At 51.6% G+C, this 25,734-nt stretch overlaps 1 protein-coding gene across 1 annotated transcript; it reads right to left on the bottom strand.

The window, feature by feature from the left end:
* Positions 1 to 508: 508 nt before the first annotated feature.
* Positions 509 to 25,620, bottom strand: Iqcd (IQ motif containing D). Its single transcript, XM_027923405.2, has 5 exons — positions 25,536 to 25,620; positions 4,685 to 5,512; positions 2,680 to 2,913; positions 1,962 to 2,033; positions 509 to 1,041 (listed from the first exon to the last, which is right to left on the bottom strand). The coding sequence occupies exons 2-5, from the start codon at positions 5,417 to 5,419 to the stop codon at positions 640 to 642; spliced, it is 1,443 nt and encodes a 480-aa protein (XP_027779206.2). The 5' UTR covers positions 5,420 to 5,512; positions 25,536 to 25,620; the 3' UTR covers positions 509 to 639.
* Positions 25,621 to 25,734: the final 114 nt, after the last annotated feature.

Genomic DNA, 25,734 nt, shown 5'->3' with positions numbered 1-25,734 from the left:
TGGGCCACCTGCAGTCTCCACCGTCTGGGGTGGGGAGCTGCAAACCTGAGAGTTGAAGAGATTTTTCTAGAAAAAAAGCAGCGAGGTTGCTAGGTGATAGCTCCCAGCGCATTCAACTTCTTGGGGGCCAGGAGGCTGCAGGTGTGCACCATCTGGATCATGAGCTTACACGGGCCGGAGGGCAAGCCGACCATCCTAGGGCAGGGCCAGGGCAGCCCAATGCCCTGCCTGGTCCTGGTCTGTCCCCTGCAGATTGCTGTGACCCACACCCTGCTCTGCCCAGGTGGGTGATGTGTCTGTCACAGCCTTGGCAGCTTCCAGCCTGGGACAGGGGGCTGCAGTCCATGGTCTCATTTCCCACTGGGGCTGAAGGAGGGAATGGTTGCCTGTGGATGGACACCTAGCTGCACACAGAGCTGGGCACCTGTGGGCACCCGTGGGTACCCATAGGCAGCACCCAGCCCACAGCCAAATAAAGACAGCCTCATTTGTAGGATGCTCCTTTGAATGTGGTTTTAAAAAAATGTTTTTTAATTTAAAACAAACAAAGCCCCCCGGATGGCGGTCTCTGCACTCTGGTGCCTCTGGCCTGGTCTGGGGAGGAGGTGAGGCCTGGGGGCAGGCGAAGCCTGGGCGGGCTCACTTTTTGCCCTTGCCCTTGCCCTTGCTCTTGCCCTTCTCCTTGCCCTTGCTCTTGCTCTTCTCCTTGCCCAGGCCCTGGCCCTTGCCCTTGACCTGGCCCAGGCCTTTGCCCTTGATCTGGCTTAGGCCTTTGCCCTTGCCCTTGCCCTTGACCCTCTTCTTCCTCTTGGACCTGAGCATGGAGCGGACCAGGTAGCCCTTCCACACGGCCTGGATGAGCGTGGCGGCCCTGACCATGCGCAGCATCTCGCGCTCGGCCTCCATCCTCTTCTTGGCGTTGACCTCCCTCTCGGCCAGGATCTGGGAGAACTCCTCCACCAGCACCGCGTGCCTCAGCTTCAGCTCCTCCAGCTGCAGCTTCTCCTCCTTGTGGATGAGGTCCAGGTCCTCGTACTCCTCCTGGGGGTCAGAGGCGGCAGGCCCCTCCTGCTGTGACAGATGCCCTCCGCTTCCCCTCCCCCTTCCTGTTTCCTTCCAGTAACAGGACAAGGCTAGGTGGGCAAGGTCCCTGTCACAAGGAACCCACGACCCTTATTGGGCCATTTTTGGTTGGTTGGCTTTTCGAGGCTGGGGAGGGAGCCATGCTGGGCAGGTGCCGTACCACTGAGCGACACCCCGGCCACAGGACCCTCACAGGGACTAGAGAAATGAGCTGTAGCCCCAAGGCGCCCCTCCCAGGGGCACTCAGTCAGATAGAAGGACAATGCCCCCTGGTTCTTCTGACAGCAGAGCTGGCCTTGAGCCACATGGGCTGATGTTATCTCCCCAGGCCTCCCTACCTCAGAAGTGGGTGGGCGCTTGGGGATTCCCAAATCTGTAGGCTATGGGTCCCCAGCCCTTCCTGCAGACCCTGCTCTGGGGACTGAAGCCCCTCCACTGCCTCTAGATCAGATGCAGGCACAAGCTCAGAAAAGTAAAGTCCCTTGCTTTAGGTCACTCAGCTGATAAGTGACACTAAATTGGGACCTTCGGGTGACAGTGGGGACTTTCCTCACTGCTGAACCCAGCACCTGGTTCATCTCAGTGGAAGCCGGCTGAGTGACTGTGGTGGAGACACGTCTGTGGGCTCTCGCGGTGGAGTACAGGATGTGGCCGCCAGGGGGCACCGGGACCGCCAGCCCTCGGTGCAGGCGCTTCCCTTGGCTACGCAGCCTGGGGCCTTTCCTTGCCCACTTTGGCCTCTCTGCCCAGCCTGGAGGAGCCCTTGAGACGACGTGCGGGGCTGCTCCGGGGACCATCCTGGGACCTTTCCTCCATTCCTCCTATTCCTCAAGGATCTGGCTTGGGAAGCCACCAGAAAGAGACTTAGTGACAAATACCTGCTTTTCACTCATCTCCGAGTCATACTTCTGGATCCAGTTCTCGATTTCTGTCTCCACTTTATATTTTTTCTAGAAAAAAACCCCCACAAAAGCCCACAGTCATGGTTTGATGGGATAGTGCCGACCCAGACAGCCCTGAGCACTGCACGCGGGCCCCTGTGTGGCAGTGTTCTCCCGCCTCGCCTGCTGTGCCGCTACGGCAGCCTCGTCCTCCATTTCACAGATGAGGAAACCGAGGCTCAGACCTGCTCACTCGCTTGCCTCAAGGGACAGAGCTAGTGGGTGGTCTGTCAGGAGTGGCTCCGAGGACACTCTAGGCAGGGGGAGCAGCAGGTGCCAAGGCCCTGAGGTGGGAACAGGCTTGAGTTGTTTAAGACACACTGAGCCTGTGTGGCTAGAACGGAGTGGCCAGGATGGGAGTGGTCCCTGACGACACCCAAGTTGTCACTGAAGGGGTGACCGTGAAGCTTTGGATTCTCAAATAAGGGAGAGGGGAAGCCACTGGGTGGATCTAGGTGCTTTTACAGGATCAGCTCACGGCATATGACAGAATGTTATTCAGCCAGAAAAAGGACTGAGGCAATGACACGTGCTACCGCGTGCTACCTTGAGGACAAGGTGCTGAGTGGCAGGAACCATGGTGCCCAGGATCAGTGGCTCCTGGAAGCAGAAAAGAGGTCCCTCTGCATCCCCTGTGTCCCCCGCCCGCGGGCACCTTCCTCAGCGCCTGCTCGGCCTCCCGGTTCTCCATGACCAGGTTGTGGTACTGTGAGCGAAGGGTCAGGATCTCCTGCTGGAGCTTGGCCAGCCTGGCCTGCGACGCCCGGGAGTCGGCCTTCTGCTGCTTCTCGGCCTCCTGCTTGGTGCGCAGGAGGCTGCTCTCGGAGAACTTGAGCACCTGGTGCAGGTGGTTTTTCAGTTCTTGGATCACAAAGTTCTCCTTCTCCACCTGCACAGAAGGAGGGTGGCAGTCACACCCACGCCGTCACCAGCAGGCTCAGGACGGGCGCCACCCCTGCCCTTCCCTTGGGGCCCGGCATGCCACCTGCCACCCTCCTCGCTGAGTCCTGCTCTGGACCCATGAGGGGTAGGGACAGGGACATTTGATGGCAAGGGAGGCCAGTGCTCTTGTGCACAGCTGCAGCACCTTTTCAACACCCTGGGTCCCCTCTGGCCACCGTAGGGCTGTGCCTGCCCGTGCTGGCAGCCTGGGGTTGGGGCAGCAGCCGCAGGCTCAGGACTGACTCCCTGGGCGCACACCAGGGCGGGGCGACATGGGGAGCCTGTCCCGGGACAAGGCTTCGTGATCGAGGTGTGGGTTTCAGGTCGAGCAGCATGACCGGCACTCAGCACTTTGCTTGAGAATCCCCATGACATGCTTGACTGACACTGTCTCATTTTCCACTGATACTCAATGACATAGTGACATGTGCCCATCTGGAAAAATGGCATTTGACCAGAGCTAGAAAATCCCATGCTGGCTCTACCACCTGGACGGGACCCACAAAGCTGGCTGTGGCCCTCGCCCTGTCCCTAGATGGTGGCCTCTCCCATCTTACCTGCCCCAACTGAGGACCTCTGGGCCTTACCCTTCCCACCCCCAAATATCTACCCCCTATCATGCAGGCTCAGTGCCAGACACAGGAGAAGGGCCCCTGCTTCCTCGTGGGGGGCTAGCTCCAAATCAGTAATCATATGGCTCCTCCGACACCTCCAAGGGGTGTCTTAAGGGACAGACCCAGTGAGGACTGCGGGGCAGGGGCGGCTGCCTTGGGCCTTGGCTCTCTCGCCCCCTGGTCATGGTGGACAGGAGTGGAGGAGTCGTCACCTCCCAGCTGCCTCCCGGAGACGCTGTGGTGCAGAGCATCTGACTGAGACTGTGCCCCAGAGACAGAGGACCTGTTCTGGCCTCTCTTTGTGCCGGGCGTGGCCAAGGCACAGGCCACTCTGGCTGGCTGGGGCAGAGGAGGGCCCTGGCTACAGCTAAAAACGCAGTCACCTCATAGGTGATCTAGATAGAAAGCCCTGGAAAGAAAACTGTATGTAAAGCCCAAGGTGTGGGTGGTCTGGTCTGAGGAAGGTGGTTCTCTGTGGGTGAGGTCCCTTCTTGACCTTCCCAGGGCTTCCACCTGCCCCGCCCTGGCCTGTAGCAGGATCCCTGGGGTGGGCCACTCTCTGACCTCTCTCCAGGCCCCTCTGGGTCCCCTCCCTGCTCACCGGCTCCCTGGGTTTCTGAGCACTGCAGGCATATTGCCACCTCAGGATCTAGGCACACACTGTCCCCACCTGGATCAGGGCTCAGCAAACTGAGGCCTGGGGTTCCAAACCCAGGAGGCTACCTGTGTTTGTGAGAAAAGTTTGATGGGCACACACTGCACAGAGCTGCTCTCAGGCAGAGTCACATGGAACGGTGGCAGCATGGGCTGGGCGGCCACAAACCCTGCTTCCCTGCTCCCCACGACTGACTCTTCTGCGCCACGGGCTGGGTCTGCTCCCGCCTGTCCTGCAGGTCTCCAGTTCTGGGTCCCTGGCCCCCCTGGCCTCGCCCGCGTTCCATCCTTTAGCACCCTGTACTGCCCTTCCTGGAGAACTTCCCAGCCTGATATTCACGAGGCTTTGCCCCCCGCCCACCCCTGTGCTCCCGGGGGCCCTGTGACCCGCCCCTAGGGGAGGAGAGGAGAGGAGTGGGGACCCGGCCCGCCAGAGCCTCGGCACCTTACCTCGGAGTCCCTGTTCTTCATCCTCGCGGTCAGCTCCGTCTCCAGAGCGCCGATGACCTCTTGGTTCCTTCGGTGGCGCCTGGTGATGTCCTGGATGAACTGGGCTCTGTCCCTTGCCTCCATGGGGCTGGTGAGGAGCCTCTCGAACAGGAAGCCCCGCAGCTCCTCCAGGCCCTCGATGAAGCGCTGCGCCTCGGGGCTCCTGCCCAGCGCCTGCAGCCACAGCAGCCTGGCCGCCGAGGGGTCGGTCAGCAGCAGGCGCAGGATGTCCCTGCTGGAGTCGCGGACCTTCTGCATCTGAGGCTGCAGGCTGGCCTTGAGTTGCGCCGCGGCCGCCAGGCAGTCCTGGAACCACGCCTCCTCCTGCGCCTCGTCGTCGTCCGCCGCCTGCAGCTGCAGCTCCTTCTCCTGCAGGTCGCTGATGGTCCCCAGCAGCACCTGGCAGAGGTCCTCGTGCTCCCTCACTGCCACCGCCACGCCCTCACCGGGCATCCCCTCCAGGGCCTCCGGGTGGGTGATGGCGTAGGACAGCAGGGTCACCAGCTCCACCTTGTAGATGGCCTCATCCAGGACGGACATGATCCTCTTGGCCTCGATGGTGGTGAGCTTGGACTTGCAGGGGACCGGAGGCTTCACCAGGTTGCCTGGCTTCTGCCACGCCTCCGTCCTCAGGGGCATCTTGCTGAAGGAGGGCCCTTGGTGGAGAGGGATCACAGCGAGGGTGTCCAAGGCCATCTCGCTGGCAGTCCTCCCCGGCTTCGTGGGCCCCAGGAGATGGAGGCTTTGGGGGGCCAAGGGGCTTTTGTGCTTCTACTGTGTCCTGCAGTCCTGCAAGGAAGGAGGCCGTGTTCAGTGCCACGCTGAGCCCTGGGGCCCAGGGGCTCATGGGGAGGGGGCACTTTCCCACAGAACCTTGTGGTGGTATTTGGGCCACCAGAGTGCAGGGCCCAGGCAGAGGTGAGTCACAGGGCCAAGTGCCACCATCGGGAAAAGAGACCCTGCTGTGAGGATTTTAATCAAGGATTTACGTGGGTGGCACAGAGTGGCAAGGCCACCCCAGGAAGACGAAGCCACCCAGCTACTGCTAATGGGAGGGAGTGAGCTGGGGACCTGGGTCACCATGGGAAGCTCAAGCCACAGCCATCAGCTCCCAGAGGAGGAGAGCGGGGCTCGTAGGCCCTGCAGCCTGAGGTGGAGGGATGGGAAGCAGCCCCTTCCTGCCTCCTCCCGCTCTGCTCAGACACCAGATCGTTCCTGGACCAACACCAGAGGGAAGCCCATGGACACGGGAGCCAGGCACACGGCCTGCAGGCGTCCCCTGTGAAGACCCTGAGCAGGACGGGCACAGGACAAACCACAGAGCGCAGGGCACGCAGGACTAGGAACAGCACATTTCCAAGGATTTCGAGGGGTGGTTTTAAAAGATGGCTGGCCGGGGCCGGCGAGCACTGAAGGGTAACTCCAAATACAACCTAAAAAATGGTTTCATTCAAAATGCAACATGAGATCTTGGATTGGATCCTGGAACAGAGAAGGGACAACAGTGGGACAACCAGAGGAATCAAGCCCCATGGTGGAGTTGGCAGCCTTGTTCCCTTAGTGACACCGTGGACTGACTGGATAGGACGTCGGCTTCCCGGAGCCAGGCATGGCCTGCAGGCTCGGCAATGCTTCTGTAAATCGACGATTATTACAAAATAAAACGGCTTATTCAAAAGGCCATTTCAGAAAAACCCAGGGTGGCAACGAGCAGTTCTGACCTGTGTCCCCCATTGCACAGGCTCAGTGGCTTGGCCCTGGAACAGCCCCAGGTGGGCTCAGAGTCTCCCAGGATGGCGGGACCCTTCCTGCACAAGGCCCAGGCGTGAGGGCTCAGTAAGTGACTGGTATAAGTCCCAGGTCAGGGACTCGGTGGTTCAGATGCACCCACCCAGGGGCGATGGCTCAGGGTCAGCGGGCCTCCCAATGTACCAGGACCAAGATGGACCCCCCCGCTCCCCGCCAGCTTCTCTCCTCGCCCGTTCCCCTCTGCCCACAGACTCTCTCTCCAGGCTGAGGGTCGCCACCTGGGTCCCAAGGTGGACCTGTGCACTGTCTCCTCTCTATTCTAAGAAGTAAGCTCCAATGAAGTAGGGCTTCCTCCATCTTGACCTCGACCATTTACCCAGCACGGAAGACCCTGGCCCTCACCTCGGGAAGAGATGTCCACTCGGGGTCACCCTGTGCCCTCCACTTTCCTACTCTGCCTATGGATGTGAGAGATGTTTTTAAAAGTCACTAGAACTTGAAGAGTGGGGAAGAGTTTTGAATTTGGGTGACGGGGAGAGAACGGCAGGACCCGTGGAGGACTCTGGAGGGGAGGACGACGCAGGCTGTGTCACCGCGGGGTCCTGGCTGCCTAACTGGAGCAGAGGGTGGGCGGTGGTGTCTGGGCCTTCCCTGACCCAGATGTCAGTGACGGCACCCGGTTTCTCTCTGGGGGAAGGCACTCTCCCGTGCTGTGGGCAGTTGCTGTGATTTGCAGAAACGTCTCCAAGGCCCAGGCGCCATTGGCTTGGTCCCTAGCCTGGGGTGCTCTTGGGAGGAGTGGAGGCCTAGGAGGTGGGGCCTGGTGTGAGGAAGATAGGTCCCTGGGGGGCTAGGTCTCCCTAGAGGGGGAGACTGGACCTGCTCCCGCTCTTCCTTTGGTGCAGGGATTGAGCCAGGGTGCTTAACCACGGAGCCACACCCCCAGCCCTTTTTATGTTTTATTTTGAGACAGGGTCTCACTAAGTTCCTGAGGGCCTCACTAAGTTGCCCAGGCTGGCCTTGAACTTGTGATCCTCCTGCTTAGGCCCTCTGGGTCACTAGGATGGCAGGCATGGGCACTGCACCTGATCTCTTGCTTCCTGGCCACTGTGAGGCAAGCAATCTCCTCATCAAGTGCTTCCACCATGAGGTCCTGTTCTGCCACAGGTCCAAGCACACAGAGCCCACAAGCCCTGGACTGAAGTCCAGAAACACAAGCCCAATAAACCCTTCCTCTTCTGAAGTTGTTGAGCATCTTGTCAGAGTGACAGGAAGCTCACAGCAGTCTTGGTGGGGCTGTCAATCAAAGAGCCGGCTCTCCTAGGAGCATGAGTCCTGAAACCCTGGGAGCTGATGCTTCAGGTTGTTTCTGAAGCTCCTGCTGCCAAGACCCCAGAACCTCCTGACCAGTGTCCATTCTGAGGCCTGGTTCAGCCTTTCCTTCAGCATTTTGCTTAGCCAGGGCCAGTTTCTGTTACTTGTGATCAAAGACTCCTAGCTGAAAAAATACCAGCAACAACTCTGCAAGGCCCTGGATTCAACTCCCAGCACTGACCACACAGGATCAGAAGGCCCTAGGGCTGGAGCTGCAAAGGCGAAGGAGAAGTGGTGTCTGAAGCCACAGAAGATCATCTTCAATTCACCAAACCAAAGAGTAAAGAAAGAGGAAGGAATCAGAAAAACACTGGAGCCGGGTGCAGGGGCGTGTCCCTGTCATCCCAGCAGCTCAGGAGGCTGAGGCAAGAGGATTGCGAGTTCAAAGCCAGCCTCAGCAACTTAGTGAGGTTCTAAGAAACTCAGTGAGACGCTGACTCTAAATAAAATCCAAAATAGGGATGGGGATGTGGCTCTGTGGTTAAGCATCCCTGAGTTCAATACCCAGTACCCCAGAAAAGAAAGAAAGAAAACACATGTGGTGACTAAGAACAAGGAAGAAAGAGGCCAGCAAGGTGCTGTATGTCTGGCTCCCTGACTAGCAGCGTGGACCCGAGTCAGCAGGTGGTTCTTCGGGAGCTGCGGAGGGAGGTGAAGAATGTCACATTGTCTGCACCCCCTTGATTCCCACCCACTTCCTGCTCTCCAGTCAATGTCCTCAGTTCCTCTGAGATCTTTCCTGAAGATAAAGTTTTGGGGGCAGCCCTGGGGTTCTCAGAGGATGCGGACCTTCACCCCAAGGCTGCAGAATGCATGTGAACGGAGCACTCTTCTCCCCTCTGTCCCCCAGAGCTCTGAGGCATACATCAAAAGACGGAGGCTGGAAACGTGAGACATTCTAGGAAATGTTTCCAATTTGCTTTCAGCCAAATTACCTCCCCTGCTTTAAAGGGCAAACTTGTTTTCTTGGATTATGACGGCGCCCGTCAGCTCTTGACAGCTCATTTGGGTGGACAAGAAAGACCCGGTGGAGCTAGGACTTGGGGGGAATCGTGTCTGACTCCCTGACAAAATCGCTGCAGAATCTCTTTTCCTTGAATTCTAATGTGATCATCTCATGTCCCTTTTAATGCCACCAGCCTTAATATTTAAATCATTTCCAACTTCAGCCTCCCCTTTTAAGCTTCCTGCCCTGAGTGAGGCAGGATGGTTAATGGACGGGGGAACGTTAATTGGATCTTCCCTTTATTTGTCATTAATTCTGCTGATGAACTTTATAAATGGAAATATATCTTTATCATGCAAATTATACCTCGGCTTCATTTAAATGGGCCTCTTGGATATTTTATTACTTTCGCTCTCAGAGCATTTGGGAAAAAAATAAAAAAGACTTGAGCTAAGTGATCTATTTTTTTTTTCCCTTGGAGAGAAAAAGGGGAAGAAGGCCCCACACCCACCAGCACCCTCCAAGTCCAGCGGTGGCACCCAGAGAGTCAGAGGTGGTGAACCAACAGGACTGGAGTCGGGTGGGTCTCAGGTTAAGGAATTCCACAGTAGTGTCAGCTAACTCTCCAGAACTTTCCACGCTGTTCTTTTTTTTTTTTTTTACCAGGGATTGAACTCAGGGGCACTTGACCACTGAGCCACATCCCTAGCCCTATTTTGTATTTTATTTAGAGACAGGGTCTCGCTGAGGTGCTTAGCACCTCGCTAAATTGTTGAGGCTGGCTTTGAACTTGAGATCCTCCTGCCTCAGCCTCCCAAGTGGCTGGGATTACAGGTGTACACCACCGTGCCGGGCCTTGTGAGTGGATTCCCATAATCCCCCCAATCTAGAGGTGGGTGCCGCTGTGACCTCCAGTTTACCCAGGAGGACGGGGAGCAGAGAGACATGAGGACTCCAGCTGGTAAGCCACCGAGCAGGATTTCAGCCCAGGCCGGCTGGCTCAGGCACCTGCATCCCGCAGCCCGTATTTCGTGCAGTCTAGTTAGTTTTATAGACACAGCCGCTCACAAAGTTGCTCCGGCTGGCCTCGAACTCACGATCCTCCTGCCTCAGCTCCCTGGTCACTGGGATTGCAGGCGTGCACCCTGTGCCCAGCAGTGTTTTGACTTCAATGTTGACTTCTATGGTGGACAGAGTAGAATGAGATTTCTGGGCCAGTTTCAGTGAATCCTGTCAAGTAGAGACCTCGAGAACAGCCGTGCTTAAGATTCAGTTCCCGAGCATCGGAGCTATTTAAGAACTCCAGGGCAGGGCTGGGGCTCAGTGGGCGCGTGCCTGCCCCGAGAGTGCCTGCCCAGAGGGCAGGAGCCCTGGGTTCAACTCTGGCACCACAGGGAAAAAAATATTCAATAAGATTCATGAATAAGTCAAATATTCTTTTAAAAATAAATAAATAAATAAAACTGTAGGGGCTGGGGTGGTGGCCCAGTGGTAGAGCACTTGCCTGGTTTGTGTGAGGCCCTGGGTTCAATCTTCAGCACCACATACAAATAAATAAAGTAAAAAATCTATTGACAACTAAAAAATATTTGAAAATACCTGAAATATGAATATATATATTCATAATCATATCTATTCTTATTTGTTGTTATTGTAAGTACATATACACATGCATATATAAATGTATGTATATGTACATAATTAACAATAATGCATATGTGTGTGTAGGTTTCCTGGTTGAGGTATATTTTATACATGCGTGTGTGTGTGTGTGTGAACAACCTCAGCTGGGAGCAGCGGCACACCTCTGTAATCCCAGCGACTCAGGAGGCTCAGGCAGGAGGATTGCAACTTGGAGGCCAGCCTGGGCAACCTATCGAGATCCTGTCTTAAAAAGAGCTGGGGACATGGCTCAGGGGTAGAGCACTGTGGGTTCAACCCCTAGTACCACCAACAAAACATAACCCAGGATGGCCTCAGTAGAGGGAGGCAGGGACATTCCTGCTCCTGTGATGGGCTGCTGGTCGCCAGTCGTGGGACTGCAGGAACTTTGTGGGAAGGGGCCAGACTTCCAGAGTCAGTAGGGAGGAGATAGGGAAGTGATGGCAATGGGGGAGGGGTGGTCTTGATACTGGGTGGGAGGATGGCAGAATGTGTTTAGAAACAGTATTAAGGCTGTCGATCCTCAGCCTTAATAAACAAAATAAACATATTGTGTCCATGTATAACTAAAAAATTTCTTTAAAAAAGAAAGAAGTAGTATTGAAACACTATAAAACTCCCAGTAGAAAACAGGGGAGTCAATCTTCACGACTTGGACTTGGCTTTGGATTCCTAGATATGACATCAACAGAGTGAGAGACACATAAGAAAAAATAGATGAACTGGAATCCCAAACTCTAAAGTCCTTGTGCATTAAGTGATGTTATCTAGAAAGTAAAGCAATGACCTCTAACAGCAGAAAAGACTTGCAAATCACACACCTGATGAGGCTTCCACAGCCAGAGTCTAGAAAAGAACCCAAAAGCCCAACAACGAAAACAACCTGATTAAAACATGGAGAAAGGGCAGCCTGGGCTCAGGGCGGCCTGGGTCTGCCCCCCCCACACACTGTAAAAACAAACAAAACAACACATGGCAGACATTCCTCCCAAGAAAATATACGACTGGGCAATAAGCCCATGAAGATACCCAGCACCATCAGTCACCAGACAAATGCAAACCCAAACTACCAGATACCTCTTCCTACTCCCCAGGATGGCTGCAGTTTTCCTATTTTATTTATTTATTTACTGGGGGTTGAACCCAGGGGCACTAAACTACAGAGCCACATCCCTAGCCCCTTTTTGTATTTGAGACAGGGTCTCCATAAGTTACTTAGGGCCTTGCTAAATTGCTGAGGCTGGCTCTGAACTCATGATCTTGCTGCCTCAGTCTCCTGAGCTACTAGGATTAGGCTGCAGTTTTTTTTTTAAGTGGAAAATAGCAAGTGTGGATGAGGATGTCCTGCAGTTGGAACCTCATTTACAACCAGTGAGACTGGAAAGTGAGAGTCACTGTGCAAAAAAACTTCGGTGGTTCCTCAAAAACTTACAGCTGGAATCACCATATGACAGAGCAAGTCCACTCCTAGGTGTCCACCAAAAGCGCTGGAGAGGAGGCAGGGGCACCTGTGCGTGGGGAGGCAGCGATAGTTACAAGCCAAAGAGGGAGACACTGTTATGTTTGTACGTGGGGCGTCCCCCAAAAGCTCAAAGTGAGACAGTGCGAGAGGTTTGGAGAAGAAATGATTGGGTTGTAGCTTCACTTACTCAGTAAATTAACCCACCTGGGATTCACTGGGAGGTAACTGGGGGCCTGGGCTGAGGCTGGAGGAGGAGGGCCTTGGGGGCGCGGCTATGGGTGCATATTTTGTATCCAGAGAGCGGGGGTCTCTCTGCTTCCCGGTCACCACGGGAGCTGCTGCCCTCTGCCACACTCTTCTGCCTGACGTCCTGCCTCACTTCAAGCCCCGAGGAGCGGAGCCCTCCAACTTCCCTCCTCCACAACTGTTCTGGTGGGTCTTTAGTCACAGCGGCAAAAAAGCTGACTAGAACAACCACCCAAGGGTCCGTCACCAAATGACGGGATAAAGGAAGTGTCCTATATTCACACCCAGTGGCGAGGCTACGACATGGGCGACCTTGAAAATATGCTAAGTCAAGTCACCTGTTCAGAGCGAGGGTGGTGGCCAGCATGCTCTGGCCCTGCTCTGGCCTCCGCGCCACAAGTAAAATTGACAAATATCATATGTACATATATAATCATTGTATCATTTTATAATACAAAATATATTATGATTATATTAAGATAAAATATAATAAAATGAAAATATGGAATAATATAACGTATTACAAACTATAATAATTATATTTATATAAAATAAAAAAGTATATATGTCAGAAAAGCTGGAGATCGCTGGCCCTTACAGTCCCAGCCACTCAGGAGGCAGGCGCAGGAGGACAGCTTGAGCCCCCGAGGCAGAGACCTGCCTGGGCACAGGGACACCAGGGCCTGATCCCACGGTGTGACCATCAGGAAGGGAATCGAGCCAGGGTGTGGGAGGTGCTGCAGGGCAAGAGGGGGGTTAGCATTTATGGGGCGCAGATTCCTGGGGGCGATGAAAGAATTTGGAAATAGGTTCTGATGGTCGCACAGCGTGTGTATGTAATTTTTTAAAAAAAATTATTAGTTATTGATGGACCTTTATTCATTTATTTGTTTAGATGTGGTGTTGAGGATTGAACCCAGTGCCTCCTCACACACGTAGGCAAGCCGTCTACCACTGAGCCACATCCCCAGCCCCATGTGTATGTAATTGATTCCACTGAATCGAATACTTCAAGTGCTTAAAATGGCAGATTTCATGTTACATATTTTACCACCACAACAAAAGAGAAAAAAGTTTAAATCCCGAGAGAACACTTGGAAGTTCTTGTGAACTGACCGAGATGCGCCTCACACCTGCTCCCCCTGTGGGCCGCTGGGGACCAGGAAGGCTCGTTCCCATTCAGTGTCACCTGAGTTTCTCTCCCTGAGAGGCCACTGCTGTGGCTTCTGCCAGATTCACACACAGAGCCACACTATGATCAACTCAATTTTTTAAAGAATTATTTCATTCCTAAGTTCTTTTTATTAAAAAGGAAACTTTATATCTCCATAGTAACTGGAAAACATGTCACTTTTGCCAGGTGTGGTGGTGCAGGTCTGTAATTCCAGTGGTTTGGGAGGCTGAGGCAGGAGGAAAGCATGTTGGAGGCCAGCCTCAGCAACTTAGCAAGGCCCAAAGCAACTTAGTGAGGCCCTAACTGTAAGTAAAAAAATAAAAAATAGAAAGGGCTGGGGATGTGTCTCAGTGGTTAAGTGCCCCTGGGTTAAATCCCCAGTACCTACCCCCACCTCCCCAAAAAGAAAGAAACCTAGGGCTGAGGGTGTAGCTCAGGGATAGAGGAGATGCTCAGAATTTATGAGACTCTGAGTTCAACCCCCAGCACACATGCACGCATGCATGTGCACGCGCATACACACACACACACACACACACACACACAAGACCTGAAGCCAGGTGGCAGTGGTTCACACCTATAATCTCTGTGACTCAGAAGGCTGAGGCAGGAGAATTACAAGTTCAAGGCCAGTCTCGGCAACTTTGTTATTTTTTTTGTTTGTTTGGTTTGGTTTTTGGGATTGAACTCACGGGCACTCGACCACTGAGCCACATCTCCAGCTCTATTTTGTATTGTATTTAGAGACAGGGTCTCACTGAGTTGCTTAGTGCCTTGCCGTTGCTGAGGCTGGCTTTGAACTTGCAATCCTCTTGCCTCAGCCTCCCCGAGTTGCTGGGATTACAGGTGAATGATACCACTCCTGGCTCAGCCTCAGCAACTTTGTAACACTCTCAGCAATTTATCAAGAACATGCCTCAAAATACCAAATAAAGCTGGGCATGGTGACAGATATTACATGCCTATAATCCCAGCAGCATGGGGAGACTGAGACAGGAGAGTCTTGAGTTCAAAGCCAGCCTCAGTAATGAAGGGAGGCCCTAAGCATCTCAGAGAGACCTGTCTCTAAAAAAAATATAAAAAAGGGCTGGGGGTGTGGCTCAGTGGTTAACCACTCCTGGGTTCAAATTTCCAATACCAAAGAAAGGGAGAAACTTGAACTAATAGAACCAAGTAAAGAAACCCTCCCTTAGTGGCACTTCCCATTGAGAATTCCCAGCATGTGCGCTCCTGGGCAACTGAAAGGTTTCCTCACTGGGTTTTGGCTGCAGCTTCCTGGCCCTGTTCCCTCTTCCTTCCTGTGACTGGACAGTACAAAGGCCACGTTCAGCTTCCAAGTGAGAGTGCTAGGAGGGTGACCTAGGGTGGCCCATGGCTGGGGTACGGTGGCAGAGACAGCAGTTCTCACGAGATGAAGCTCATGGTCTTTGCTCTTATTTTCTACCTTAATGAAAACTTTGTGATTTCTGCACCATGGCAGGCTGAACCAAGCTGGGTCATGGATTCCCGACGTGCACCGCTGGTTCCGTGGACTCTTGACAGCTCTGGGCTTTCCTGAGCAGAACAGTTCCCACTACCTGCCTGTCTTACTCCCCATGTTCTGCTGATGACTCACGACTCAGGACTCTGCTTATGACTCAGGAACGGGACTCCTGGACACTTACCTCCAAATCTACCTGCTAGTGGCTGGGTAGAAGCTCGCCTTGAGGATGCAGGGTTTCCTGTTGGCGTCAGGAAGCCCCCACAGCCTGCCAACACACTGGCCTTAGAGAGCTGTTTGTGCTCTACCCGAGCTTTCCCAGCCCAGGCCGGGGAAAGCCAGGGGCCGTACAGGGAGGGCAGCAAGGAAAACCACAATCCCAAGCAACTCCTGCCAAGTAGATGCTCAATAAACATGGCTGTTGAATGAACGAAGAGACGGCAAGTCCACATTTACCAACAGGCCTGCTTCTTTGCAGGGAGATGCAAGCACCACAGGGGACTGTTACTTCACAGAACCTGTTATGTCCCCAGTTAGAGCCAGGAAACAGTCACATTTTAGCAGTGAAAGCTGTGAGCCAAGGTTCGACTATGGGTTGTCTCTTATCCCCATGCTCAGGGCTGAGAATTCTAAAATAAAAAAAGATCTAAATCTAATTGTTTTTTTCTTTTTCATAGTTTAGGAGGATATGTTTTTCTACTGCCACTTTTGAGCCATTACAGTACCTCTCTTGTCCCTTTTGAGGGCCCAGGTTTTATGGACGGCAGTGGTTGGCCAAAGGTGCCCGGGTGGCGGGGGACACTGAGTGCTAGAGCACTGGAGATGGGGCTCCTCTGTCGGGGTGGCCGATGGCCCTGGCTCCAGGGCCTCCAGAGCAGTTTGGTTGTAACGTCGGAGCTTCACGCCCCTGGCCACAGCGAAGGCCTGGGCACGTTCGGCTGAGCTTCCGGCTTCTTCTTCACCTCGGCAGTAGAAGAGAAAAACAGGAGCCCCCTGGAGAAGACTAGTTTGGGGTTCAGTCCCAAGGCTCCCACTTTCCAGCTGTGGCTTGGGAAAGATGCCCCACCTGGCCAGGCTCTGGCTCCCTCTGCTGTAAGTGGGGACAGGGAGGAGCCCCCTTGACAGGACTGTGTGACAGGGAATCCTGTGTGACTTTATTGCTACTTTACAGGATAACATCCAGTATCAGCCCTGAGGCCTTCTTAAAATAGAAGATGTACTTTTCCTCAAAATAATGTTCTGGAGCAGGAAGGTTTACAAAGAGCCTAAACGGAACCTCGGTGGCTCCTTTGTACTATTTCTAGTTTTAATTTGGCTGATTTCTACATTCCTGCTGCGTTTTTGTTGGAGGTGGAGGAGGGCCGGGCTCCCTCCAGCCACTGGCCAGGACCCCATCTCCTCCACCTTCCAATCAGGGCGGTTAACCCCTCTTTTGGTTATAGTGGCCTTTACAAATGTTCATTTCTGGTTAACTAGACCTATAGACGACATAATTTTGGTTATTTCAGAAAGAAATTCCTAGTAGTGAGTTTAGAGATTTCTTTTTTTTTCTTTTAATATTTTTTTAGTTGTAGTTGGACACAATATCTTTATTTGTTTTTACGTGGTGCTGAGGATCGAACCCAGTGTCCCACACGTGCCCGGCAGGCACCCTACCACTGAGCCCCAGCCCCAGCCCCAAGTTTAGAGATTTCTAAAATAAACTTTCTCCACTTGAAGAAAAAATAGCCACTATACACCTAGAAGAATGGCCCCAGGGCTGGGGTGTGGCTCAGTGGTGGGGAGCTTGCCTTGCCTAGCGCCTGCAAGGCCCGGGTTCAACACACACACAGATGCAAAGCCAGGACACTGCAGGGCACCAGGTCTGGGAGAACAGGGGCAGGAATGCCACCCTCCCTGGAGGATGTGCAGAGCAGGCAGCCACTTTGCAAGGTTGTTTGATGTCATTTTTTACAAAACTCAGCTTGCTGTTCGCATTCAATCCAGCAATTGCCCTACTTGTTATTTACCCCTAGTTGAAACTTCTGCTTGCTTATCCACCGCTCCCCACTGCCACAGATTTTTTTTTGTTAAAGAGAGAGAGGGAGAGAGAGAGAGAGAGAGAGAGAGAGAGAGAGAGAGATTGGTTTTTTTTTTAATATTTATTTTTTAGCTTTCGGCAGACACATCTTTGTTTGTATGTGGTGCTGAGGATCGAACCCGGGCCGCACGCATGCCAGGCGAGCGCGCTACCGCTTGAGCCACATCCCCAGCCCCTGCCACAGATGTTTACAGCAGCTCTCTTTGTAACTTCCAGAACTTGAAAACAACCAAGATGTCCTTCAGGAGGGGAGTGGACGAACAAGCTGTGGCATCTCCAGACAAGGGGATGTTATTTCAGCACTAAAAAGACAGGAGCCAGCAAGCCACCAAAGGACTTAGGAGGAATATTGCGTGCATATATTAGGGAAGAGAAGCCAATCTAGAAAGGCCCCATGCTGGATGACTCCAACATACGACATTCTGGAAAAGGAGCAGCTAGGAGCCAGTAAAAACACCAGTGGACCTGGGTGCACACCTGTAATCCCAGAGGCCCAGGAGGCTGAGGCAGGAGGATAGAAAGTCCAAAGTCAGCCTTGGCAAAAAAGCAAGGCCCTAAGCACCTCAGTGAGACCCTGTCTCTAAATAAAATACAAGATAGGGCTGGGGATGGGGCTCAGGGGTCAAGTGCCCCTGGGTTCAATCCCTGGTACCAGACCAGTGGAGGCCAGGGTGTCGGGGAGAAAGAGGTGAACAGACAGAGCCGGGGAGTTTTAGGGTAGTGAATACTATGTAAACGTGCTGTGATGGAGGGCACAAGTCACTGTACCTGTGTGCAAACCCACGCACTGTATGACACTGCAAATGAGCCCTAACCCAAACCCCAGGCCTGGGTGACAGTGGTGTCAGTGTAGGTGGGCCACATGTCACAGGTGCTCCCCACTGGCCGATGCTGAGGGTGGGGACTTGGGAAATCTCTGAATTTCATGGTGACCCTAAAACTGCTCTAAAAAATACAGTCTTAGGGTTGCAACTCCTGAGGGGGCAGTGAGATCAGTTCACCAGTTGGAACCAGCATTCAAGTCAACGACGTAGAAAATGTCAGCTGTGCCTCGTGAAGTGAGTGCAGTGGGTCTCGTCTCATCGTGTGTGTGCTGGGGCTCGAACCCAGGGCCACACCGTGGCCAGCACACTCTACCACTGAGTGACACCTCAGCCTGACACTCTGGTAATAAACGTGCTAGGTTGGGAAGGGAAACACGTTTCTTTGTCTGGTTTGTGGATTTAAAAAAAATGTTTGCGAGTCCCCATGGTGAGGGCATTTGACTGGCCATTGGATGTCACCAGCTGCTAGAATCTGAAAGCTAAGGTCAAACTTTTCTCCATGCTCTATATTTCTGTATTTCAAATGTTGTTGATTTTCTTCATTTTGTAATTTCTGTTCCATTAACTGGGGCCTGAAGGGAAAGGGTGAGTGTGCGTGTGCGCGTGCACGTGTGACGTTTCCCTTCCACGACAGCCTCAGCTGGGAGCGGGCTCCTGGCTCTGCACTACTGGGGATGGGGCTGACAGCTGTGGCTCTGGGGCTTTCCTCTGACGTCAGCGAGTTTGCTGGCATCTTCGACCTCCACCCATTTGATGCCAACAGCATTATCTGGTTCTGACCAGCTAGAGACAAAATGTCTCCAGATATTGCCAAATGAAATGTCCCAGGTGGGAGCAGAGGGGGCGGACGCTGCCCTAGTTGAGAACGCTGGTCTAGAAACCATGGTCTCCCTTAGCCCACTCCCGGCCCCACCCAGAGGCCAGCCTCTGCCCAGGTTTAGCCCATGTAGCCCAGGGCTGCTCTCTGTCCATCTAAAGTCACCATCCTCTAGAAGGAGGGCCGGGCTTACCTGCTGGGTGTTAGGAGAGCGGGGTGCTACCCTATGTGCTAGAGGCTCTTGGAACAACCCTGGGAAGTTCCTTATCTCTCGGAGAATGGGAGGCACCACCTGTCCTAGGCACATCAAAAGGGGGCTGGGTAGAGGAGGGAAGAGGGACGAGACGGGAAGCCGGGTAAAGTGTGAGGATGGCCTTAGGCCTGGGCCTAAGCAACTCCATTTTAAAAACTCCAATTTGAAACCTGCAATCTCCCCAGGCACACCCACAGAGCCCTCCAGTATGACCTCAAACAAGTCACTTCCCGTCACCCTGATAAACAGAGTGAAGCCCCTGGCAGGCTGTCCTGGCCTGATCAGAGGGAAAGATCAGGGTGGAGACCACCAGACCAGATGTTTCTGACCCCAGGGTAAATGATGTCACTGAGAAATCTGGTGGTAGCTGATAAGAATTGAAAGGGGGGTCAAAAACCCCCCAAATTTAGTATAAACATTAGAGCACATGAACAGGGATTCAGCCAGCCAAATCAAGGCCTCACTCGAGCTGGAGAGCCTGATGAGGACCCGACATCCCATCACTTGTCATTGTTTCTTGAGCCTCTGTGTGATCCTCACCGCTCTCAAACTCTACCACCTCATCTGGACCTTGGTGAGAGCAGCAAATTCTCCCTACGACCCCCTCCTCAACCGGTCATCCAATCCATGCCAGGAAAAGCCTGCCTTGGGTCCAGACCTGGTCACTGTGGTCTGAGTGAGTGTGCACCTGCTGGACATAAAGCCTAAGGCTTGAGACTTTTGAACTTAGCACGGGGAGGAAATGTCTGTCATTAGCCTATGGTGATTAAGTGTGTTTTGCAGGGCTTAGAATTCATCTAGAATTGTTTGCTGTGGATTGATTATGTCTATTGCAGTGCCCAGCCTTAAGGATTGTCGTTTTCTTGATTAAGAACCTATAGAGTGAAACTGTATGGAGTAATTTGAGTGAATAAAGCACTGAAAGGGGCAGAAGTGCATGGACATTCTTTATTTCTCCCCTCGACTGCATATGTTGCAATTTTGCCCCCTCACGACATAAAGCCTCAGGCCCTCTTCACCGTGAGGGGTCATTACCCCTCAGTGAGGCAAAGACCAGTGGTGCCTTGGCCTCACTGCCCTGAGCCCTTCTCCTGGGCACAGAGGGACATGCGTGGGAATTTAGCAATTGAGCAAGCGGGGCAGACTCAGCCCTTTAATTAAGTTCTTGCTGGGACAGAGGATAAACCCCAAGCTGAAAGCCTGGCATTTACCCGGATGACATCTGCCTGGAATGTGTCCCTGCAGGAATGCCTGGCTGAACCAGAGTCCTGGCTGGGTGCTCTGGGGTGGCCAGTCAGCCTGGAGGCAGGGAGGCTCTGCCTCCACAACCTCGATTAAGGCTGCCTTCAGCCCAAGACTGTTTGGGCTCCAGACAGAGGGTGCGTCTGGCAGAGGGAATGCTGGGTTTGAGTCTTGCCTTGGACACATTCAGGCGGGGCATGACAGAACAGTGACCTGGAAAAGCGTCCTCTCCACCTCCCGATGGCACCGCACTGTCACTGCTTGGCCTTCCGGCCTGGCCTGGTGGTTACACCGGTTCTGCTTCTTACTTCCTCTTGACCCCCATCCAGGTGGACAGGGAGTAGGCGTCTGGTTCAGCTGAGTTAGAGGAGTCAGCATGGCTGCTTCCCTTCCTGCTCCAGAGGAAGAGGCTAAGAGACCCAAAGAGTTTTAGGCCCCAAGTGAGTGGCCTGGTCAGATACGCCGCCTGGGCCTAGGTGTGGTAGAAAGGTTGGTAGGTGCAAGACAGCAGGGGGACCGGGCTGAGAAGGCTGTCACCATGGGCCGCGGGAAAAGCGAAGGTGGCCTCAACAGGGACAAGGCAGTGATTCTGAAGGTAAGCAGAGGAAGAAGGTGAGGACAGAGCACAGGATGAGGCCCATTTCTCTGGCATGGGTTGCTTAGGGCCTCACTAAGTTGGTGAGGCTGGCTTTGAACTCGCGATCCTCCTGCCTCAGCCTCCTGAACTGCTGGGATGACAGGTGTGCACCACCTTGCCTGGTTTACGTTTAACTTTTAAAGAAAGTGCCAGACTAAAATTCGGATGGGTTGTGCCTTTTGATGTCCTTACCAGCAGTACTGGAGAGAGAGCTCCAGCTTCTCTGCTCCTCGCTGATTCTATTAACATGCTGATTAACTGCTCTTCAGGGGTTTGATCTTGCGTTTCTGGAACAAGCTCACTTGGTCATGGTGTATGATCCTTTTTATGTGTTGCTGGATTTGATTTGCTAATATTTTGCATGTATTTTCTTGAGGGACACTGGCATGTAACGGGGCTTGGTAATTTTTTTTCTTTCTATAGAGGGTCAAGTAGGAAATGTTTTTGGCTTTGTGCCTACTGTAGCCTCTTCTACTGCTTGGGCAAAGGCAGGCACAAATAATAGGTAAATAAGTTGGTTGTCATGTTCCAATAAAACATTATTTACAAAAGAGGTGACAAGCCAGACTTGGTCCGTGGCCCCTGGTCTGCTGACCCCTGGCTGCATAGCTCCTTTGCCCATAATATCTCTTCCTTGCCTCGGCCTTGGGAAAACCAGCTTGGGCAGGACAAAGGGAAGTATTTCCTCTGCCTCTCTTTTCTAAAAGAGTTTGGGTAGGATTAGTATGATTTCGTCTTTATGTATTTGATGGAATTCAAAGTGAAGACCCCTAGTCCTGGGCTTTAATTTGAAGGAAGATTTCAAATTTCTAACTCAATTTCTTGTTATAAGTCTATTCAAATTTTCTCTTTCTTCTTGAGTCATTTTAAATAATTCGTTTACTTCATTTGTCTTATTTTTGGGTATAAAGTTGTCCATACTATTCTTTTATAATTTTAATTTCTGTAAGACACCGGGCATGGTGACGTGTGGCTATAATCCCAGTGACTCTGGACGCTGAGGCAGGAGGATCACAAGTTAGAGGCCAGACTGGGCAACTTAGTGAGACCATGTCTCAAAAGCAAATAAAAAGGGCTGGGGATGCAGCTCAGTGTTCGCCAAGCATGTGCAAAATTAAAATAAAATAAAACCTCTTATTTCTGTAAACCTTTTCTTTTTTTCTTTTCTCTCTTTTGGTACTGGGGATGGAACCCAGGGCCTCACACATGCTAGACACACATTCTACCAGTGAGCTTCAGCTCCAGTCCAAATTTCTGTCATCCTAATTTGGGTAATTTGTATACTCTCTAATTTTCTAGGTCAGCCTAGCTGCAGTTTCATGGTGTATTGACCCTCCTGTCAATATTAAGTGTTCTTCACTGGGTTAATAATCTCTCTCTTTTAAAAAAAAATATTTTCTTAGCTGTCAATGGACTCTATTTTATTTATTTTTATGCAGTGCCGAGAATCAAACCCAGTGCCTCACACATGCTAGGCAAGTGCTCAACCACCGAGCCACAACCCCAGCTTTGATAATATCTCTTGTCTTAGTTTTGTTTGATAGTATCGTAGCTGCGGCACCTTGAGTGGTTTGCTTTCAAACTATGTGTATCTTTCAAATCTAAGGTATGCCTGTCCATCCCCACCTTTAGATTAAAGTTTTTATCATTTCCATTTATCTATTTACATGCAGTTATTCATATCTGCTGGCTCTCCACCTCATTCTATTGTTTTTTTATACCTCTCATATATATAGTCTTGTTTCCCTGCTAAGTTGCCTTTTATTATATTAAATAAGTATTTAGTGCATTTTTAAAATTCCTGTCTTTTTAAAGATATTTTTTGAGGTTTTCCTGTTTCTGCTTTCCCAGTACTGGGGGACTGGACCCCCTTAATTTCTACCACTGAGCTCCATCTACAGCCTTTTCACAGTTTGGAGGTAGGGGTCTTGCTACATTGCCCTGGTCAGCTTGAACTTGGGACGCTCCTGCCTTAGCCTCCTGAGCAGCTGGGATTATAGGTATGCACCTGGCTATTTTTTTAGTTTTAGGGGTTGATCTAGGGATTATAATGTGCATCTTAATTTATCAGTCTATTTTAGAATAATAATAGCTTAACTTTGGTAATATAAAGAATGTTGGTGCAGTGATTCTTCTTCCTCTTTCTTTATTTTTGTTTTTAAAACTCTTTCCGGTGTCGGGGATGGAACCTCATGCACACCAGGCAAGGGCTCTGTTCCTGAGCCACATCCCCAGTCCAGTTTTGTCCAGTTATTGTCACAAATATCATATCGTTTTTTATACATCTAACAGCATCATGCTATAAATACTGCTTTGTACAATCTTATATTTTTTTAGTGAAGAGATAACATGAGAAAAATATGCTGGTATTTTCTATTTGATGAGTCCTTGTTTCCATGCCTTCTTTTAATTTAAGCCTGGTTTCTTTTGAATGTATTTAAAATAGCTGCTTTGAAGTCTTTGTCTATAAATCAGACATCTGGAGACAGATAGTTTCTGTCCTCCCTTGCTCTGGAGTATGCTTGCATTTCTTCTTTCTTTGCTCATCTCACAACTATTTGTTGAACGCTGGAAATTTCAGACAATAATTGTAGCAACTGTGATTCTAATTTTTTCCCCTGTTGACAGTTGCTCTTGTTTTGCTTGCGAGTTGGCTCAGTCACTCCCTGCACTAAATCTGTCAAGTCAGTGTCCTCTAAATGTGCAACTCCGCTTAATTTTTTCCTTCCTTTTTTTGGGTACTGGGGATGGAGCCCAGAGGCACTCAACCACTGAACCACACCCTCAGCCCTATTTTGTATTTTATTTAGAGACAGGGTCTCACTGAGTTGCTTAGCGCCTCGCTGTTGCTGCGGCTGGCTTTGAACTGGTGATCCTCCTGCCTCAGCCTCCTGAGCCGCTGGGATCACAGGTGTGTGCCACCGCGCCTGGCGTTTTCCTTCCTTTTTAAACTTGACTTCTTCTGTGGTCCTGTATCTTATAGTTTAAAATTCAGCCCCAAACTGGTAAGAGTTTGTGCTTAAATACTTTGAATCTGTAAGTCTTCCATTCTCAGCTGCAGATGCAATCTTCAAGTCCACCCTGAACTTTAGCTCCTTCTGGGCCCACTGGCCTCTCGTCTGCGAGTCTACACAGGCTCCGCTGGCCAGGGCTGTGTATGTGGCTGGCCTTATTAAGGCCCATGGCCGTCTCAGTTCCCAAACTCCAAGTCTGCTGCCCAGCATTTGCCCAGCTAGGACTAAACCTTGGACCGTGGGAGCCACTGGCCCTCTTTGATACAGAGTGCCACTTTAGCCAGTCAGGCTCTACATCAAGGGAGACCCAGGAGGCAGTGACAGGGACGCTGCTGGTTGTCACGGGCCGCCAGCCCTCATGGAACTCTCATGCCAGAGCTTGGGGTGGGGGCGTTCAGAGAAGGCCTAGGTAAGTACCACCAGCTCAGTTTCAGTGGGGTTCATGAACACGCCAGCGTGTCCTAGGCCCTTGGTCAGTCTTCAGAGTGCTGAAGGCGCAGTGGGAAGTTTTATTCAGCTTCATAGTTTTTTTTTTTTTTTTTAATTCAGGTAAAATAAACATAGCAAAGTTTACCCTTTTAACAATCTGTAAGGGTACAGTTCAGGGGCATTAAGATTGTTGCATTCATATTTATGTGCAAACACCACCACTGTCCACTCCTCACTGTTCCACTTTCTGTCTCTATGTGTGTGTGTATATATATTATATACACTCTATATCAGTGAAATCATATAAAATTTGTCATTTCGTGTCTGACTTCCTTTCACATAGCATATCTTCATGTTTCACCCATGTTGTAGCATATTTCTGAATTTTATTCTGTCTCATGGCTGAATAATATTCCACTATGTGGATATACCACAGTGTGTTTAACCATCCACCCATGAATGGACTATATAGTTGCATTTTGAGGAGGGAATTTTTCCACTTCTTTACTCTCCATTCATACTACACTGTTTCATTATTGACTATCTCCCATATTAGACTGTGCTCCATGAAGGGAAAAATGGAGCTTTTTAAATTGATTGCTCTACCCCCAGCACCCATAGTAGGCACTCAGTAGATACCTGAATATTTAAGGTAGGGACCAGGAGAATTTCCTCAGATCTTTTTTAAGCCGGGAGAGTTAAGTCCAGATGTATTTTAGGGGAAAAAACCGGTTGCCACTATTTGCTGAGCACTTACTATGTTGCCCATGCCAACTTCTTTATAGCCTTATCTCATTTAATCCTTACAAGCAACTCTTTGTCTTAAGAATGTATGAGCTGGAGAGGCTGAGGCAGGAGGATTGCAAAATACAAAAGACATAAATTGTATAATCAAAATACTTTTTTTTTTTTTTAAGGGGATGTGTGGTACTGGGGATTGAACCCAGGGCCTCCTACATGCTAGGCAAGCACTCTGCCGCTGACTGAGTTATATATACCTCCAGCCCCCAAAATACTCTGATTTAAGCACTCTCTCAAACGAGATGCCTTCCTTGCATGCTCATTCGGGGACGTGTCGTCCTTAGGTGGGATGATGCCAGACTTAAAAAGTACCCCCTTAAGTCCTCCATCTACGTTTGACTTGAAGTAAGTTCAGTGTGATGCGCCTCCTATCGACTGGTATTCGGGTCTGGGGACGAGGGCCTTGCAAGGGACAGGTGGAAGGGGCAGAGTAGGGGCAGGTCCCAGAAGATGCCCTGTGGTCCTCGCAGGCACCGAGAGGGAGGTCCAGACTGGGGCAGGGGCTGGGAGAAAGATACTGAAGCTGGGATGGGGCTGCCGATTTCTATGGGGGCCAAAGGAGGCTGGACGAGAGCTCACTCCACCCTTTTCCCGGCGGACGCTTCCCCGCCCGGTTACTCACCTTCTCCGAGGGCTCCAGGTTTCTCCACGCACTGTTGTCTCCGTGGTCCCTGCGTTGCTAGGTTACCCGCCAATCTCAGAAGGCGGGACTCGGTGTCTGACAGACTTTCCGTTTCACCATTCAATTCCCGGTTTCTCTCTGTCAGCTCCACCTCCTGGGTTCTGACCAATCAGGATCGTCGTCTCTCTGACGTTCCACC

Source organism: Marmota flaviventris, chromosome 1, assembly GCF_047511675.1.
Source record: "Marmota flaviventris isolate mMarFla1 chromosome 1, mMarFla1.hap1, whole genome shotgun sequence".
NCBI classification, from domain to species: Eukaryota; Metazoa; Chordata; class Mammalia; order Rodentia; family Sciuridae; genus Marmota; species Marmota flaviventris.
Note: the sequence above shows the minus strand (reverse complement) of the source record. Positions and strands in the feature narration are given on the sequence as shown.

Coding starts and splice junctions, on each gene's coding strand:
- Iqcd (XM_027923405.2), bottom strand. CDS start 5,419: ATGGCCTTGGACACCCTCGCTGTGATCCCTCTCCACCAAGGGCCCTCC. Junction 2,034..2,679: donor CCGAGCAGGCGCTGAGGAAG/GTGCCCGCGGGC, acceptor GTTTTTTTCTAG/AAAAAATATAAAGTGGAGAC. Junction 1,042..1,961: donor CGGAGATGAGTGAAAAGCAG/GTATTTGTCACT, acceptor TCTGACCCCCAG/GAGGAGTACGAGGACCTGGA.